This window comes from Lethenteron reissneri, chromosome 2, assembly GCF_015708825.2.
Source record: "Lethenteron reissneri isolate LAM-NWPU_2019-01 chromosome 2, ASM1570882v1, whole genome shotgun sequence".
NCBI classification, from domain to species: domain Eukaryota; kingdom Metazoa; phylum Chordata; class Hyperoartia; order Petromyzontiformes; family Petromyzontidae; genus Lethenteron; species Lethenteron reissneri.
The window spans coordinates 13,718,500-13,737,580 of NC_083780.1; the positions used below are offsets into that span (position 1 = coordinate 13,718,500).

The following is a 19,081-nucleotide window of genomic DNA, read 5'->3' on the forward strand; positions in this document are numbered from 1 at the left end:
CTGCACAACAACCTATTCCGCATGGTAGTCGCCCATCCAAGCACTACGCAGGTTCTGAGATCTGTCGAGAGAGGGCGCATTCCGGTCGAGATATCATTAAGAGGCTCAAGATTAACGACCGACGATTAAACAAATAATATCCAAGGACATGTCATCTGAAAACAAAGCATTTTATTATCATATCATCTCATCAAATGTCACTTAACCATATGTACAGTTTAAACTACACGCCACATTCAAGGTGACACGGGGCCGCGCGTGTGTGTATGTACATGTGGAACGCGCGTGCATTTACACGTGCCCAGAACGCAGTCACAAGAGAACACGGGGGGGCTACATATGGGCTTAGGGCCAGGTTTAGAGATGGGGCTCGAGATTGGGAGTAGGCGCATCAGGTTTAGAGCAGGGTTGAGCAATCTTTTCCTTTGCGAGGTCCTTCAATACCTCTGGTGGGCAACCACACATTAACACGCACGCACACACACACACCTCGGACACGTCTGTGACTGCAAGAGGCTGAGCGTGATATAGTTAAAAACAGAAGTGTCGGCAGGTCAAAGATGTTCGCCTCTAGTACCCGATTAGCACAGCTAAGATGCTTACAATGGCTCATGATGAGGGCCGAGGGCCGTGTGAAATGAAGTCGCAGGTCGGTTCCTACCTACGGCCTGCCGAGATCCGCACCCCCGAGCTCGAGTTGGCGAAACGTGATTATGGGGCAGCAACGTGATGATGGGGCACCTCCGATTAGCACTGTTGGCCACGTACGGCGCGAAAGAAGTTCAACATACTTATGGGGCAGGATGAAAGTAGCGGGTGCATGGACAAGCTGCACCCATTACATACGACCTATACGAATAGACGTCGATTCCATTTCACGACTGATTCAATGCATCATTACACCCCTGGTTATACTGTTAGTGTTGGGTAATGGAAATTATTACTGATAGGGCGGTTAGGGGATAGTAAGAGTTCATATTAAGGGTAGGGTTCGAGTTGTAATCATCGTAGTTATGTTTTTACATAGTTTGGTCAATTCATTTTTTATGGAGTGGTTTGCTTGATGTGGAAGAAATTTGAGTGCCCAGAGAAAACCCACAAAACATAAGAGGGGACATAACACTCAATGGTCCCATAAATTGGTTCATGAACCCACTTGCTGTGCTGCCATCTCCTGGCCACCTCGCAGCCCAGCGGGTTTGGGAGTTTCATAACTCTGTGATCCACAACCCTTGCCTCCAAAGCCCTGTTTCACAGGCGTGCACAACCACACCAATCGTAAGAGTTGGTGCGAGGGTTAAGGTTTTGAATAAAGTTCGGGATATGGTTTGGCATGTTAGGGTTATGGTTAAGGGCAGGGGTCGGCAACCAAAATAACGAGCCATTTGATTCGATTTCAGTAAAAAAAAACCTGAATATTTTAAGAGCTGCCAATGCATGTGAATCCGAGACAGTTCTTAATGAATAACGTCACGAAGCAGTGCTTAGAGCCACAGATTGCCGACCTCTGGTTTGGGACTACTATTAGCAAAAGGGCTCGAGCGATGGAATTTGGAAGTGTTCGCATAAGGGCTAACATTAGCTCCAATTTTATGTCTAAGGTTATATAGTTTGGGATATGGTTGGGGCAAAGCGAGTCCAAGTGAATATCCCAATCTCACACCTGCGCGAGGAGGGGCTTTCCCTCAGTCCCGTGTCCGTTTGGCAACGCAGTAGGAAACACTGATGCTGCCATTTAATAATTCTGCCCCCCCTCCATCCCTATTACCAAACGTCATCTTGGATCCCAAACCCGATTGTGATCGATGGTAACAGCACATCGCAGGACAGCGGCGTGTCTCAACACACGATACGCAGGGGGCAGGGGTTACTGTTTCCATGGCCCGCATCGCCAACTGTGGTGGCAGCCAGTGGGTCCCCTTGGATATTAAAAACTGGAACAGCCTAAAAAATACAATGCATGTAACAATTCGCATGTAAACGCAAAATCGCGCAGCGTGGTGGATGGATGGCAATAATTGGCAATAGAGAAGTAAAATATCAACGCATGGTGACCTCCGTCATCAAAACATCGAATGTCTGACTCCACAGAGTTAGGTGCAAAAACGGCCTCTTACCCACCAGATCTCCCTTTTGTCACGGACGCGTGGCCTCACGTTATCAGATGCATAATTCATCAATCAACATCGACTCTCACGAGACACAATACATACACTGAACCATGTATTCCAATCAATTACTGATGATGTATGCAACGTATACGCAAGTTGTATGCAAATTATACTTTCAGGATAATGGCATGAGGCAGATGAAAGCTAAAAACAAGGGACCTACATACAGATGAGACGGACAATACAGAAGACAGCATAGAGGAGACAGAAGAGACACAGTATAGAGGCAGAACTGGACAACAAATTGCTGAATCGAATTGTGAAAGTTGACAGTGAATCGTCCACAGGCCTACACACCAGCTCTTTTTCACGTGGGTTCATGCGATCAATGGGTTAACACTACCACTTTACTCAAAACGTTTAAAACACCACTGCCTCTTTGGGGAGGGATACACAGTAGCCTCTCGATTATCCGCGCGAATGATGGGGATGACGGCCGCGGTTAATTAAAAATTTCGGATAATCAAAAATTATACAATGCTCGCGGATCTCTATGGCAACAACCAACGATCGACCGATCGACGCGCGTGTTGAGTGATAGTTTATTGCTCCTGCGCAGAAGACTCCACCCACTAAGTGGATAGCAGAACTACGACAATCAAAATCAATTAAACTCCATGCACGGTTGTAAAGATACGCAACTACTGTACTGTAGAGGTAATGACGTGGTTTTCGGATGAACCGAAGCACATATTCGTTCGGTTATTAATTGTTGTCAAAATCTCAGGCGCGAGGTTAATCCGCAAATCGGATAATCTGCACGCAGATAATCGAGAATCTACTGTAATTATCATTGAGAATTTTTTTTTTACCTGGTTTGTCAAAACCTGTTTAGGTCAAACTGGTGGGACTAAACTAGGTTAACATCATATATTCTACTTAAAAAATAGCCTCTCTTGAAACCCCAAGCAAAAGTGGGGGGATAATAAATGAGAGGTGGATTAGGAAGGGAGGGGGGGGGCAGAGAGGGGAGTGGGTGAAAAGAGGATGGACCCACGCAGTTATAACACCAACCCTTCACGTGGGAACTGAAACACGCGGTCAGACGGGGAAACGCAACCCGGACGTCTGGTCCCGTACGACGCAAACACGTGCGCAAATAAAATAAAACATCGATCGTTCTGGTCAGAAAACAAAAACTCCCAAGATGAAAAAGAAAACGCCTCAAATATAAAACGGCAGAATCTTTGTGCATGCAGCGTTCAAAATGCAAGAACGCCGAGCGGATAGATTGGTCACGGAAAGGCATCAATTACAGTCGTTCTCAAGACAAGCACAACCCGAAACACACACGCGCCTGCATTCACTCCATTTACGGAGGCTCAGCCAAGCCGAGATCTCATGGGGTGTCCACCAACATTGGGTGCGAAGCCTCGTTACTGAGAAAATCACATTTCCGATGTATTCTTTTCATCGCCATTGTATACGCAATAATGGCAATCAAAATCTATATTCCAATAGTCGTGCTATTATTAGGCAAAACAATATTCCTTCGGGGAGCATTGTAACATCACCTGTGAAAAGAATGGCGTGTGGAAAAGGACATCATCTCACTACCACCGAGATCCCTTCAAATGCCTCTACAGCCGCACACAGCATGATGGTGCACCTTCCCGTGCCCGCCATCGAGGGCTCGTCGCTTTGCAAAGCACACTCGGGGCACCGCACTAGCGCACATGCACTGCGGTAGAGATGGTGGTTGGTTGCTTGGCAGCCAAACTAAGATTTTATTCAACTGTCCATCACTGGAATACATTTCCCGTGACGTGTTTCGTGTGCGGGTCATCGGTGATCGAACTAAGGTCATCAACTCAATACACTTCAGAATGTGGATTAATCATGGCTGGGCAGCTAAAATCCATAATAAAAGCCAGGATCTCAACGGTGTCAGCTCAGTGTCTCCGACACAGCCATTATGAGCCCCTGCAAGCCACCCCATGAGAGTTGGCCAATGAGCAGGCACACGCTCCGACTTTGAAACTTCTTACCCTGGAATAAGGGCAACTCGGTGGAAGCTAAAACATTATTAGCTCGGTAATGAATTGTCCCCGTCTCGCGGTTCAATGATTTGGTATGATGCCAGGGGTCATGATTTGATCATCTTTTTTTTAATACATATCGTGATGTTCAGTACTTCTGGATGGCTGCAGCTGTCCCGCCAATGAACCCAACGTACGGTCATTGTGCTTCTTATAACATCATGCGGCACGAATATCGTGAGCATCACAATCACTTTTAAGCAACATTGTTACACCGCGAGTGATTATCCCGTGGATGAACTTGGCCCCACCATGAGAATGTGTAATTTCCACCCATGTCTAAGAACAGCCTAAAGAGATGAGTGTGTCTCACGCTCGTTTGGGTAGAAAGATGCGATGACATTGACACTGGATCACAACTAGGGTCGATAACAATTGCAATTGTGGCAATTGGTAACGAATTGCATTCACTACTGTCTATCATAAGTGGGCGAACTGTCGATTTAACGTGCTTGTGGAAAAATAAATAATGTTTATGCTTGCTGGTTGAATTATCTGCTCCTCACTAAGGATGAGCCGAGTGGCCTCGTGACCAAAATACATCACAAACAAGTAAACCGATTACTTTGCGAGGCAGAAAAAACACTCAAAACGTTTCTGAAGCTGCATTTACATGTTCAGCATTACCTGTGTTATCTGGGTCTTCCCTCACCCCGATTACCTTGGACGTATGTAGAACTTCTTTCACACCGTACGTAGCCAACCGAGCTAATCGGAGAGGGTCGATTGTAATTGGAAACTTGCCAAACAATAGAGCTGTAATCATAATTATGATCAGGACTTAAAATGTCAATATTTTCCGGGTTGCTGGTAGACAGTGGAGTAGGTGGCACATGGCTGGTAACCAAACAGACCCAGCTAATATGAAGCCCCGATTACAATCGACCCCAGCTCTGCCTTGGAATTCAACGAAGCAAAAGAGGTGTTGCCAGCCATACCCTGTCTCTCACACCTCTTTTCGACAATACAACCCTGCCAAGCCAGCTCGGCTCAGGAGGTTCCCTGGTTGTTTTCCACTGTAGATGGTGAGCCGTGCCGTTGCTGTCGCGCAGTTGACCAGGACTCACATCCCACGCAATCAACGCGTCATTAGCCCCACCACCGCTGGCCCTGTTTTGCCCCAAGCCAGATTCAATGTCACAAGGCTAGCGTAGTACGATGATTCAGTTCTGGCTCAGCATGGCAAACAGTCGGTGAAAAATCACCCGTACCACGAGGGCCCTGCGTTGCCTCGGCTCGCCGAGTATTTCTATCCATCATACAACCGAGCCGAGCCAGCACGGGGCGGGGGAGCGGCGGCATGGTACGGGTGGCATACGCATCATACTTCTTTTCCATCGTACAACCGAGCCGAGCCCACGAGGCGGACGCTGTGGAGAACGGAAAAAACGACGGGACGATGGGAAATGAGGTGAGGACGAGGCGTGATGGAGGCCATCACACCCTCTCCTGCACGAAGACGGTCTCGTGGGGGAAGAGGCCTGCCTGCCGTAGCGTCGTGTCTCCTCCCAGTGCCGCCAGCTTCCGCCGTGGGAAGTTGGTGACGAGCTCAAAGCGGTCGCCTGGGAAACCGCGTGCCTCAACTAGGCTCAGCAGGGCCTGGTGGTGCAGGAGGAGGGGTGGTGCAGGAGGAGGGGCGGTGCAGGAGAGGATTGGATTGTCGTTAGAATCTACGCGAGATCCGTGTGCGTACCAAAGAGTGTACGTGTAGTTGGTGCTCATTAAGAGCACTTTCCCCAACAGCCTATAAGGCTACATACACATTGTCTGGGGATCTTTGTCTTTGTGAGAGAGAGTGCATATGTACACATATGTAGGTAGATGTGTACATGTATTTGCATGCGTGTGCACGAGTGTTGCTAGTGTATGTGATTTATGCATGTGTAAGTGTGTGAGTGTGTAAGTGTGTGAGTGTGTGAGTGTGTAAGTGTGTGAGTATGTGAGTGTGGGGCTTACAAAAGTAGTAACAGCTGAATCTTCATCACATGCACATATTTCGTTTGTGTGCGATGTCAGTATACTTTTAATGTTTGTACACATTTGTATTCGTGTGTGCGAAATGTGATGGTGGTACACGTGTGTATATTTATGTTTTCGTGGTGTACGAGTATGGTTCTATGTGGTGCATGCATATGCTGTGCACGTTTTAAAGATAAGAGTGGAGATGTGGTGTGTGTGTGTACAATATTCGTTGGTGTGTTTTGTGGTGCACATACGTATGAATCTATATGTGGGTGTGTGCATGTTGCGAGAGTGTCTATGTGCAGGGTGTGCGTGTGTATTCGAGTGTGCGTGTGTATTCGAGTGTGCGTGCGCCATTCGCGTGAACTCTGTGTACCTGTCGTGTGCTCTAGGGTGCGTGCGTGCTTTGTGCTCACTCACCGTTAACGTTGCCTCTGCCGCCATCACCACCTGCTCGCGTTTCCCATCTGGGAATCGAACCATGAGCCGAGACTGGGGGCCTGAGGACAGAGACAGACACGTACACACGTACATTGAGCAGTCCCCTTCCTTAACCGCCTTCCATTCCTCTCTTAAAACTTAACACTTCTCTGTTTCCCATTCTCTTCCCTCCCTTCGCACCTCCACTACTTCCCATCCCTCCCCTTACCTTTTGTGACCCCTAAATACGCTCGATCGTGTTCACTCATTCCTCAAACCTTGCACGACCCCGTTTTTTTAAACCGCGTTAAGCACCTTGAGTGAAGGCGCTCTATAAATATAAAACACGTACACACCGACAGGGACGGCAAGCACATACACACACCCATGAGCCCAGGAGACCTGAAGCCTGAGACAATTTCATGACCATGTACAGAATTTTTGTCAATCCACTGCTGCATAAAATCCTACCCATGCCATGCGGGTCACGGGGGTGATTTGCACCAACCTACTGAGCCGTGGAGTTGAAATGAGATCTAATAACCCCCACAACTCGCATGGCGTGCGGAGGCCCTTATCGAGTGGTGGTTTAACAAAGGGCTGCACCTGTACACGTACATTTTTACTCCGCTACATGTCAGTCATAATAATTGCGAGTTTGTTGAGATTTTCAAAAATATATTTCGCTATCCCATAACTTATTTGTGTGCGAGCATGTGTGCTGTCTGGCGCTGGCTTCTTGATCGAATAAAGAGAGCACCCCCACGCTCCATCACCTTTCTCCTCTCCCCCCGCGCTGCCGCTGTCCTCCCACGCCGGGTTGGAGCCCTCGGTGGAGTCGACGCAGACGTCTTCATCGTCGTCGTCGTCGTCTTCACAAGTCCGAGCTGCACCGCCCGCACTGCCCTCCGCCACCTGCACTTATGCGCAGACGGTGCATACACACGCACGCAGTGTGGAGGCGCACGCACGCACGCAGGCATGCACACAGGCAGCACACGCACACAGGCAGCACACGCGCGTATGCACACACAGCACACAGAATGCACACAGTGCACATAAACACACAGGTATGCAGACATAGGGAGGACACACACACATGCAGGCACAAGCGGTACGTACGCACACACAGTGCACACACACACGTATGTACGCACAAGCAGCAAATACACAAGCACACACAGACAGCACATACATAAACATGTACCTTTGAAGTGCAAATACAAACGCACAAATTGCTCAGTCACATGTAGGTATGAAGACACTCAAACACACATGCACGTGTAAGTATCAACACGTACACACACACGTACAAACACACACGCCACCTCGCGCACACGGCACCTCATTGTCGATCTCGTCGTCATCGTCGTCGTTGTCATCGTCAGAGGGGGCCCCTGACGAGTGGGGAGGAGAGGGGGCGGCCGACGGCCCGTAGTGCGTCTCCTGGGGGGACCGGCACGGCCGAATCAGCACAGATCGTTGCAACTTGGCAAAACACAGCAGCGCTCGTCAAGGCTTGGTGAGACATGACTCCGCAAGACACGACATGAATTAGAAAGATAGAGCATGGCTCGGTAACACAAAGCATGACTCGGCTTGGTGAGACATGACTTCGTGAGACACGGCAAGAATTAGAAAGATACAGCATGACTTGCCAAAGACGCAAGGCAAAACTCGGTAAGATATGGAATAACTCGGGAAAACAGAGCATCGCTCGACAAGGCAGAGCAAGACATAACTTGGCATTACACACTAGTGCGACTTGACGAGGCATGATGTGATTCGGCGTGACATGACAATTTTACGTACCACACAAGGCAATTCGGCAAAACTCTGAATGGCACGGCATTACTTAAAGACACAACATAACTTGGTATACATGTACATTGAACTTCTTTCGCACCGTACTAAGCCATCCAGTGCTAATGGGAGTTGCGGAAGCAAACCCGCCAAATTGACTGACAACCCAAACGATTCTTGTTCAGCCCCCAATGTAAAGAAGCATGCGCGATTAAACCATGCGACAGCCATCGCTGCGAGGCCCACACTCACCTGAAGTGAAGCCTGAATAGCGGCTTCCAGCTGACTGTCCTCGCTAGCATCTATCAGGCTCGCCTGGGAGAACAGGCCCAGATGGGAGGGCGTCACGTGGTGTGTGCGTGTTGTGGGGATATCACAATGAAGCAGACACGCGTAACCCAGAGAGAAGCATAATTAATAATGCCTGGTCTAGACTTGGCAGTTTTTACTGGGTGACACAGGAGAACAACGGTGCTATTTACGTAAGCAACAATAATCAAGTTTAGTGCAACGATCCAAACAATGACATTTCCTCCTTGTGGTTTCCAGAGCATCTTCGATGTACCGTGGGCAGATATATAACGTGTCCTGCAAATATTGGGGGCTTTTGGAAGACCCTTAAACAAATGTGGATTCCATGACTTCTGGAATCAACATTCGATGAAATTTGTTTTTATTTAACAACCATCGTATTGAAGACATCCGTGCCATGTTCTCATCACCATCGTTACTTAATATACACCAAAAACTTGCCCATCGCAGGTTGTCCCATCACCGATTTGATCATCCGAGCCAGATTTACTGAGGTACAGTCCGCCAATTGCACCCCTGTGCGTGTATTAACCGTAAAACGTGCCACCAGCCTCACAGCGGTCGTTAAAAGTTAAAAGATCCCGCAACATTATTCTAAAAACAGTCGGCCATTGTGTGCTGGTATCACAATCCAAAATATGCCAAATTTGAAAAGTTAGTGGGAAACGAATAACAATCGTCGCCCCCGCTGCAAAATCTTAGTGGGACCCTCCTGATGAAGGGTCTTTCGAGACCCAGCGAGTGTCTCCTGGTTGAACAGTGCCGAGAGAGTGGCGAAGTTACCGTGCGCGAGCGTTTCTTTGGTTTCCCCGGTGAGGCCTCGTTGAGGTTGTACGTGGATAGGAACTCGGTGACGAGCTCAAGCAGCGAGTTGGCGTCGAGCCGATGGCACTCGAGGAGTTTCTCCCCTGCGTGTGCGCACGTGGAAAACAAAAACAGTCGGCACCAGGCTCACACCGCTAACCATTCATCATCAGCAGGCACGGTCAAATCCGCCTGCTGGATGAAGGCCTCCTCTAAGATGCCGCCACCACCACTTGCAATCCGAAGCGCCGTGTGTACATGTTAACGCTGTTTGTGCGCATATGTGTTAATAGCGGTGGGTGTGTCTTTGCATGTGTGAATGCGTTAATAGTTGCGCATGTGGGCATATTGCACGCTTGCCTGTCCTAGGGTCAAGCACGGACACGTATGGGAATTCCGTCAGCTTGTAGAACTGCATGTACCTCTGCCCCTCCTCACTGTCGTGATAAACCTGAACGGGCAAACACACCGGCGATGCAAACAAACGCATTAAGGCATGTTAGCGCACGTGTACAAAGATGAGAGAAATCAGGATATGAATGAGCAACGGTGGGGGGGGGGGGGGGTCGTGTGAGCAATCAGATGAGACCATGAGTGTAAAGTGAAAGAGCTGCAAGTGAGTAATGAAAGACGTGAGTGATCAGGGAAAGATGAATGATTAAATCATGAGGCAAGTGATCAAGCTATAGGTCGTGTGACTGAACGAGGGGTGAGAAATTGGGTGACCAAATGGGTAGACACTGAGCTATCTATAAGACGAATGGGTGAGCATTCATGCAAGTGACAGATCTAGAAAGGGGCTTAAATGGACTAAGCAAGCGAATGAGTGAGGTGTACATTTATCGAGAGAGAGCTCCAGCATGTGAGCAACTGTGATTGGGTGCAGTGGCCTCACCTGCCAGAAGATGAAGTGCTCACGGATGACAGCCTTGACTGCCTCGTGGCTCCACACGTCGCGGTTGAGACACTGGCAGGAGAAGTCCTGCACATTTTGGATATTCACCATGAGCCACTTGCGCTGCGACTGCCCCGTCTTCTTTGCCTGCCGAGCCCAGTGCGCATTCATGGTGGGAAAAGGGCAAGGAGTAAAGAATGTAAGCAGTGCCACCCAATTCTCTTTACATATTATCTTCTTCCCCAATTTGATCCTGCTTGTGATATTGGCGCCTTGTCAGGAGACTCCTGTTCAGGAAGGTCCTGCTACCTTGGGATGTTTGGCCAACTCTATTCGCGTTTGGCTTCACGTGTGAGGAAAATGGATAAACTGGAGAAAACCCACCACACGCACCGAGCGATAACACTCAGCAATGCCATCTCCTGGCCACCTCGCAGGCCCATGGCTACAACACGGCAAGCCATGGTCGGCCCACACAAGCGGACACCACAGAGTTACCACTGAGATTGCTTCCGATTCACAAACTAAGTGACAGGAATTTCCCACTCGCCCTTCCACTGAGAGTAATGTTTATTGCATGACAGTAACACTGATATCTTTGACACCGAGAGATTTAATTTGACCAAATCAAGGGAAAAACCAAGTCTACGTTGATGTTTTATTTTGTACAGCCAATGGTGACCAAGCCAACTTTACCTCACTACACTTGAAAAATTGGTTTCATCACAGGCAATTTTTGGGATTCGAACCCAGGATCTGAATGGTGCAAACTCAGCACTCTGGACCTTTGAGCCACACAGCCTTCTCAATTGCAGACTAACCCTATGAATCCTAAGGGTGCCTTTGACTGGCTCGGTGAGAGTAACAATTTGGAAAAGGCCAAACATCCCAATGCTGGATCCTCCTGGAAGAGATGCATGTATTTATTAACCTACTTGTTTAAGCAATGCACAATAACAATCCTAAGAGTGTCTTTGTCAGGCTTTGAGATGAAAGCATTAGCAATGTAAGAAAGTGAATGACTCCCAAATGAATGAACAGACCTCTTTGAAAATAGTATTTTTTATTTATAAATCTCGATGAAAATTCATGAAGTTGGCATGATGAAAAAAATCTATATTTTATACAAATGAAGCCATTTCAACAGAGGGACATCTAAGAAAACAGATGAAGCCACTTAACTGAACAGCTCTATACAAACCAAATCACTGTAACGAACAGACTTCCATAAAATTAGTAATCATTTCAGCATCACTACACAATGACTTTTGTGCATCAAGTGGCTCCTCACAATGCCACTCCCCCCTTTGCCCCTAACTCACCGTCTCGAAGGTGCCCTTGTGCATGAGGTCGATGGGCGGTCTGAAGAGGTCGGCGAGCGTCTTTAACCTCCTATCGACTGCTCCACCGTTCAGAAGCTCCTGCTCCTGCCTGACTGTGGAGAGCAACGGTGAGTTACCCACCGCAACACGTCAACTGCAACCGTTTCCTGGTAACCACTACCTGCAACCTAGAAACTGCCACCAAGCAACCAAGATCTGCTACTTGACAACTGTGACACAGCAATGACCACTGCGCAACTTCCAATTGCCAAATTTTACTCTATCCGCCACTGAGCAACCACTGACCGCCACCTGGTACTCAATAACCCATAACTCAATTTTCTTACTCAAATAAGTATTGAGGCAGTGCTCATCTGCTATGTACAGCCCTGAGCAAGTGGTGTAATTTCACATTCCTATGGCAGATGCAAGTCTATCCATAGGACAACCACTCTTGACTTTCCTGATTGCAGGCCGCTTCCTCTACCACTGAGCCGCCTGATAACTGCCAAGAAGCAGCAGCTAACCTCAACTTGCTAACTGGCACCCAGCAACTTCCAAATGCCACCTGACAACCAACTGCCACCATGCCGACATCTGCCTCACAGCACTTAACAATTCTTGTGTTGAGAAGTGACCATTCTAGTGCTACTGCTGCAGATGATGATGCATCACACTCCTACTTTTGCTACTTCTGCTGCTGATTCCAACAATACTACTGCTGTTGCTGATGATGATGCTGACACTCCCACGGTTACTGTTCATGACAGTAATGAGGCTGTTACAGTTATGACGCTGCGATGAAAACGCAATGGAGCACGGCGAGCGAGTGAAAGAGCGAGCGAGTTTTTGTACTTACTCGCTTCGGTCTGGAAGTCTCGGAATCCGTCGAACACCGACTGCGAGAGTCGGCTTCGCTTGGGGGCTGAAACGTCAAAGAGGGAGACACAAACGTCACATGCCCTGGCATTGATGGAAGCCGCTTTTACAACCGCAGGGGGTTTCTCAGCCAGTGGAGGGGCACAGTAAGCATGTGGCAATTGACCCCCATCCACCCATAGATTTTTACAGAATGTAACCGTTTAGATTGCCGTGATTTTATAGACTTCCTTGAATCGATACTTATGCTTTTTTACATCTCGTTTGTAAAATGTTGCTAACTCCATTGGTCTAAATGTAACACGTGCACATATACAGCCCTTTTTGTCAATCTACTGCTGGATGAGGGCCTCCCCTATGCCGTGCAGATTGTAGAGGATACCTTTTCCTTACTTCACCATGCGGATCAGTGGAGGCTTAAGGTGAGGAGCATTTAAGCGGCAGCACAGAAGTAGAGTACTGCACACAATGTATGTTTATGCACTGCCCTCTGCTGCCCAGAACGTAGCTCCACAGAAGCCTATAAAAACTGTTTTAGGTTTAACCCTGCTTTCCAAGTGATTTGATCTTAAAGTGACAATAATGGATTCTCATACACACAATTGAATGTTTTAGATACAATGTTACATTATGAATCGATGCAGCATTATGCAAATCATATGGTGATACATTTAGGTAAATGCAATGAACAAAATTGTACAAACAAGACGAAATATTATGGAAGACAAAAGAAATCAAAAAGCAAAAATGTGGCTAAAAATAATCTATTGTTGACTAAAATTGTCACTTTTCATCAAATTACTTGAGGTGTGAAATATTACACTCCTGAGTCAGGAGGGAATAACGTATCAATGAAACTTTTGTCAGGGAGAAGCAGGATGCCAAAATAAGTCCCATAATAGTAAAGCAACGAATTTGTAAAGGTATCTGATTATTCATTAGAATTTTCCCGCCAAAGCAGAGACAGCTTGCTGGGCATAACGCTTAATGCAATGGTGGCATTTCTCCAGCGAGCCTGTGGCCTAACTGGCTGAGGAGTGGAAACTGCCCTGGACTCACCCCCAAAGATGGGTTCTGGATCCACCAGCACCTCCTGTTTCTGTGGGATGGGTGCCCGCACCTCCCCTCTACATACACAGGTGCACACGGACGCACAGGGACACGTATACACACTCACACAACCTGTATATCCATACACGCTGTTGGGGAAAATTCTGTCCCCAAAGCGGATATTGACACAAAGCACCAGGTAATAATTCAAGGCCACCTAGGAGAGGCTGAGTAACGGTTCACATATTTGTCACTGATGTTGGCTGTGAGCAGAATTGAAGGTCACCGGGTAAATAAAAGCATATACTGTAAATGCAAGTGCACACACACACAGCACAATCGATCAAGAAATCAAGAAATCAATCAATTGAGCAACCGAAAGCTGGAGCTACCTACAGAACTCAATCAAGTGTGCGAAACAATAAAACATCCGAAGATTTGAACAATATACAGCACAACCAATGGAGCAACCAACATCGCATGATATCAACCGATAATCGTGCCCAATCGGTTGCCCCGCTCACCCGTCGAGGTCTTCCGCCTGTTGCGACGTGCCAGCCGCGGCGCCGATGGTGGCCGCGGTGGCGGTGCTGAGGGCGTGTCGCGCGCGCGGTGCGTGCACCCTCCCGTGCGTGTGCGACCGCGAATGCGAGCGCGACGAGCCGGGGGGACCGTGTGCGGCATCCAGCGGGGAGGCAGCGGCCGTGGGCACGGAGCCTGCGCCGCCGTCGAGGAACATGGTGACGGCCGTGTGCAACTCATTGCCGCACGCCTCCAGCATGTGTAGCGCCACATCCTGAGATGCACCTGCAACTCAACATCAGGGAGGGGGGAGAGAGCACACAGAAATAGATAATCAGGATGGTGGGAGGTAACCAGTAAGAACAGATCACCAGGGAGGGGTAGGGAACCAGCAAAACAGGCCATGAAGGAGGGGACAAGCAGATATGGTTCATCAGGGAGGGTGAGGGAGGAATGGGAATGAGTTTCAGACACCAGACATTTCTTTATTATTGAGACACTAATGACATAAATGAGCAACCACTGGCATAAACAATTAAGTAAATGATGGCACAACCATCGAACTGCAGAATATATCAAATATAGTTGTAACAAGGTTCAGATACCAGACCTTTGATTATTAATAACACGTTGATGAAAGCTTGAATGTATCAGCTTTGTCTGTCTGAAATGTTAAGGCACGATAACCATTGTAAAGACAATCAAATTCGGAAAACTTTAGGATAAAGTTGCATTGCTATTACTGATCTGCCCTACAAAAAATGGCTGGATTGATTAGAGGCTTCCCCAAAAACTTTGAAGACAAAATCCTCCGCTAAACGGATTCGCCTTGGGTCATTATCTCACAATGGCATGTGGCTTGTGACATGATCTCTGTATGCGGTTTGAATACATATCGTTATTTAAAAACTCCCGAGCATAAAAGCACGGTGGAAAGCAATCCAAAGTCCTGCATTTGCATGATTCTATTCCTTATTGATTTAGTCTACAGCCATATCCATCCTTGAATATGCCCACTATCACGAGAAGCCAGATGCTACGCAAAATTGAGGCTTGTTAAGACAGGACTTATCGAGTGTTGCAGGCATGGGGCTGCAGTGTGCGGACAGAAGCCAGTGCTATGTTCACCCCTTGGTAAGTCTAGTAGGTACTGTATTCTTAGTCTGCTCTGGTTTCCTCCAACAAAAAGCCATTAACTAATAGAATTGACCAAACATCCCAATGAAGCAGGACCCTCCTGAAAAAAAGGGTTTCCTCTTAATATAATTGGCATTATCAGTGGGATTCATTTGGACCGCAACTCCTCCCACATCTTCCCCTGGGTCTCATTTGCCCCGGTTCTGTTTGCTGTCATGCAGCTTCTCTCGCCCTCATCTGTCCTGGATACCCTGAACCCTCCTGGTTGGCTGGCCTTATCTGTTTGGTGCTTTAGGCTTTGGCTGCCCTGGGCTCATCCAGGCTGGATGCCTCACGTATCCCTAGGCCTCGTAAGTACTGTTGTATATATCATGGCCAGGGATAAAGCCCAGTTCAACAGGTATGTACTGCTACGTACAACACTCTGCATCACCAAACACACAAAAGACAACATTTCCCTTCGTAGCAATACAGGCGGTTGGGGCAAGTGCTGTTTGCAAGCACCTATTAAGGTCGGCACAACACACAAGGGGGTGGTGTGGTGGGGAGTATGTTGGCAGTCGTGTGTCTCTCCAGTGCTGATATTAATGCACAGCGGTCGGTACTCATTGAAGGCGGAGTCGTCCGAGTGGAGGCCCCTCCACACATACACTGTCACAAACAGCTACAGAAACAGCTACGCTCGCCCACAGAGTAAATCATATCAATAGAAATGCAAGCACAGACAAATACAGATACAATGCTAACAATGAGGAACAGAGAGAGGGAAAGTGAGGCAAAAACACACACCATTGCGTTGTACACACACACCAGTGACAGTAGGTTCTTTATTTGAAAGCGGGTTAGGATACATTAAGAAAATATGTCCAAGCAAGGGAGAGGTGGGGTAAACAGGAGGCATGATACAAATCACTGACACCTCCCCCTAGTTATTCAATGAATTGTCACGTTCATGATTGCGATTGAATTTTATAATCATATACGTTTTAATTAATTCTGCCATTCTGCTTGTTCAGATTGTAATACCCGTCTCAATTTTTGTTTGTTCATTAGTCTGCATAATTGCTAGAATCGATCTTATTTAATAGATTGAAGCGCCATTACATGCCTAGTAAATACATACAAACGTACAGCCCATTATCAATGTGCGGCTAAATTCTGGCTTCCTCACACACCTTTTCGATCATTGCCGTTGTTTGACCATACATCGCCGTGTCGGTCATTATAGTTGGTGAAAGGGATTTTCAAGACTAGTTCAGATATCACTCGCCACTGATGTTAGCTGTGGCCGGAAATCGAAATCAAGTGCCGAGTAAACGTGCAAGAACAAAATCGTTCAGAATAAAATAAATGTTAAACATTTATTATGTAGAGTGCGAACACAGTTTAGATTTCTGTACTGTACATTCAGTTGCATATCCAATCCATCACATATCTGCATTCATCAATTAAATATCCACCAGTGCAGTATTTGCCTCGTGTTTAATTGTAATATTCTATAATTATCAGATTGTTCACACATCTAACCTTTTCAATTACCTGCCAATACATGTCCCCCCGGCAAGTTGCACATGCAAGGTTCTCCTGTATTTAAGTAAGTTTTATGGTTTCTCACTAAACAGAGGTGAGTGCTTAATTTCTGCCAAACTGACCTGTGTGGCAGTCACCCAGCAGGGGATTGATAATAATATTGACTGCTTTCCAACCATGTGGTGCAAATTCCACATTCCTGTGCCAGAGGTCAGTCATTCATAATCAATCAGAATCTCAACCATGCTTGATTTCCATGAGCCATCAATCCACTGCTGGATGAGCACAATATTCCACCACGCTGGGCAAATGTGGGGTGGTAAGAGCGGGGAGGCACACTGAACTCTGCTGCCCACCACATGTCCCCCCACCAGCCTATAGCACCTGTTATGCACGGTGGGGGTATACATTCTACACAGGGTCTCATCATCGTATATGATTAACCATTGCTGATTTCGAACCAGTTGTTGAAAATTACACATTCTTGCTTAATTGCAAAGATAGTTGCTGTCCTTGCAGTGTTGTATAAATCCACAAAGTAGTACTTATTTTACTGACCTAGCAAGAGGAATGAAGATGATAGTCGGTGTGAATTCTTAACAATATGCCAGGCTCTGATACTTAATTATTTAAGGTCAAACTTTTACTGCGTAAACAAACAGCATTTTGCCAGAAACGCCATTCCACATTTCCATGCCCGGGCCTCGTACATTCAAGAGACGACCACCGTCGACTTCCTGTAAAGTGGTGCTCGTTTTATCTGCACCATCGAGATTACTGCTTCATATTGTTAACTTTAAACATTTGTGGATGGTTTGGACTGGAGGTTTTATCAGTACTTAAAAGTTATCATTCATAAGTAATTACGAAAAATAATGAGCTTATAAAATCCACGTAAAAAATATTGTTACGAAAACTTAAATCTAAATTCTGCACTTGCCACACAACCAAATCTAAATACACACGCATACATATCTATCGTAGGCTACAATGCTAAACATAATGCCTGCATAAATGTTAGATATATCTGACAGAAACGAGCAAGCTGATCATTATAAGCCTATCGTAAAAATTATTATTAAATACTTTGACTGATCAAGTCAACATTCGCAACCCCCGCCTGACACATCAACAACATTGACATCAACTCTTCTCAAAACTTAATCACCGTCAGTGCCGCGAATAAATAACACCTTGAACGATAGTCCCGAAACAACTATCACTGTTACATTGTGTGTACAACGACAGCAACAACAGCAGCAACAACAACAACCGCCACCACCAAAGACGTTGATTACGCCACCACGGTCGGAGTAGCAGAGGCCTGAGGTAAAAAAAAATTTAAATATTTCGAAAATAAACAAAGATGCTACCGTTCGACTTCAATCGCTATGCTGATTATTTTTAAAAAGACTACGACCAGAGACGATAAGCGATGTTGGGTGTCGGCGAGCGATGGGATTCCGTTACCGGTGATCGCGCAGAAGTCGCCCACCATGGCGCCCAGCGACTCCGCGTCGCCGCTGGCGGGAGACGACGACGCCGCCATGGTCGCGCGCTGCTCGCCGGACGCGCCGATTGGCCCGCGCTCCGTCACGTGGCGAGAGGTCGCGCGCGGCCAATCGGAGCGTGAGGGCGGAGCGCGCGGTTTACCCCCCGCCCCACTGCCCCTCCCCCGCCCAACTGCCCCCCACCCCACTGCCCCACTGCCCCCCCCCGCCCCACTGCCCCCCCACTGCCCCCCCCCCCCCGCCCAACTGCCCTGCCCAACTGCCCCCCCCACCCCACTGCCCCCCCACCGCCCAACTGCCCCCCCACCGCCCAACTGCCCCCCCCACCCCACTGCTCCCCCCACCCCACTGGTCCCCCCACTGCCCCCCCGCCCCACTGCCCCCCCACCCCACTGCTCCCCCCACCGCCCAACTGCCCCCCCACCCCACTGCTCCCCCCCGCCCCACTGACCCCCACTGCCCCCCCGCCCCACTGCCCCCCCACCCCACTGCCCACCCCCCCGTCCCACTGCCCCCCGTCCCACTGCCCCCCCCCCCGCCCCACTGCCCCCCACCCCACTGCCCCCCACCGCCCAACTGCCCCCCCCGCCCCACTGCCCCCCCCCGCCCCACTGACCCCCCACTGCCCCCCCGCTCCACTGACCCCCGCCCCACTACCTCCCCACACGCGCACGCGCGTGGGTTCCAGCCCCGCCCCCTTTCTCGCCCCGCCCCTTCCCGCCCC

At 48.2% G+C, this 19,081-nt stretch overlaps 1 protein-coding gene across 1 annotated transcript; it reads right to left on the minus strand.

The window, feature by feature from the left end:
- Positions 1-156: 156 nt before the first annotated feature.
- LOC133340931 (UBX domain-containing protein 7-like) lies at positions 157-18,470 on the minus strand. Its single transcript, XM_061549438.1, has 13 exons — positions 18,317-18,470; positions 14,182-14,464; positions 13,667-13,734; positions 12,588-12,653; positions 11,729-11,841; positions 10,407-10,553; positions 9,872-9,962; positions 9,491-9,615; positions 8,648-8,710; positions 7,937-8,038; positions 7,369-7,507; positions 6,593-6,672; positions 157-5,809 (listed from the first exon to the last, which is right to left on the minus strand). The coding sequence occupies exons 1-13, from the start codon at positions 18,393-18,395 to the stop codon at positions 5,648-5,650; spliced, it is 1,518 nt and encodes a 505-aa protein (XP_061405422.1). The 5' UTR covers positions 18,396-18,470; the 3' UTR covers positions 157-5,647.
- Between the last annotated feature and the right edge of the window lie 611 nt (positions 18,471-19,081).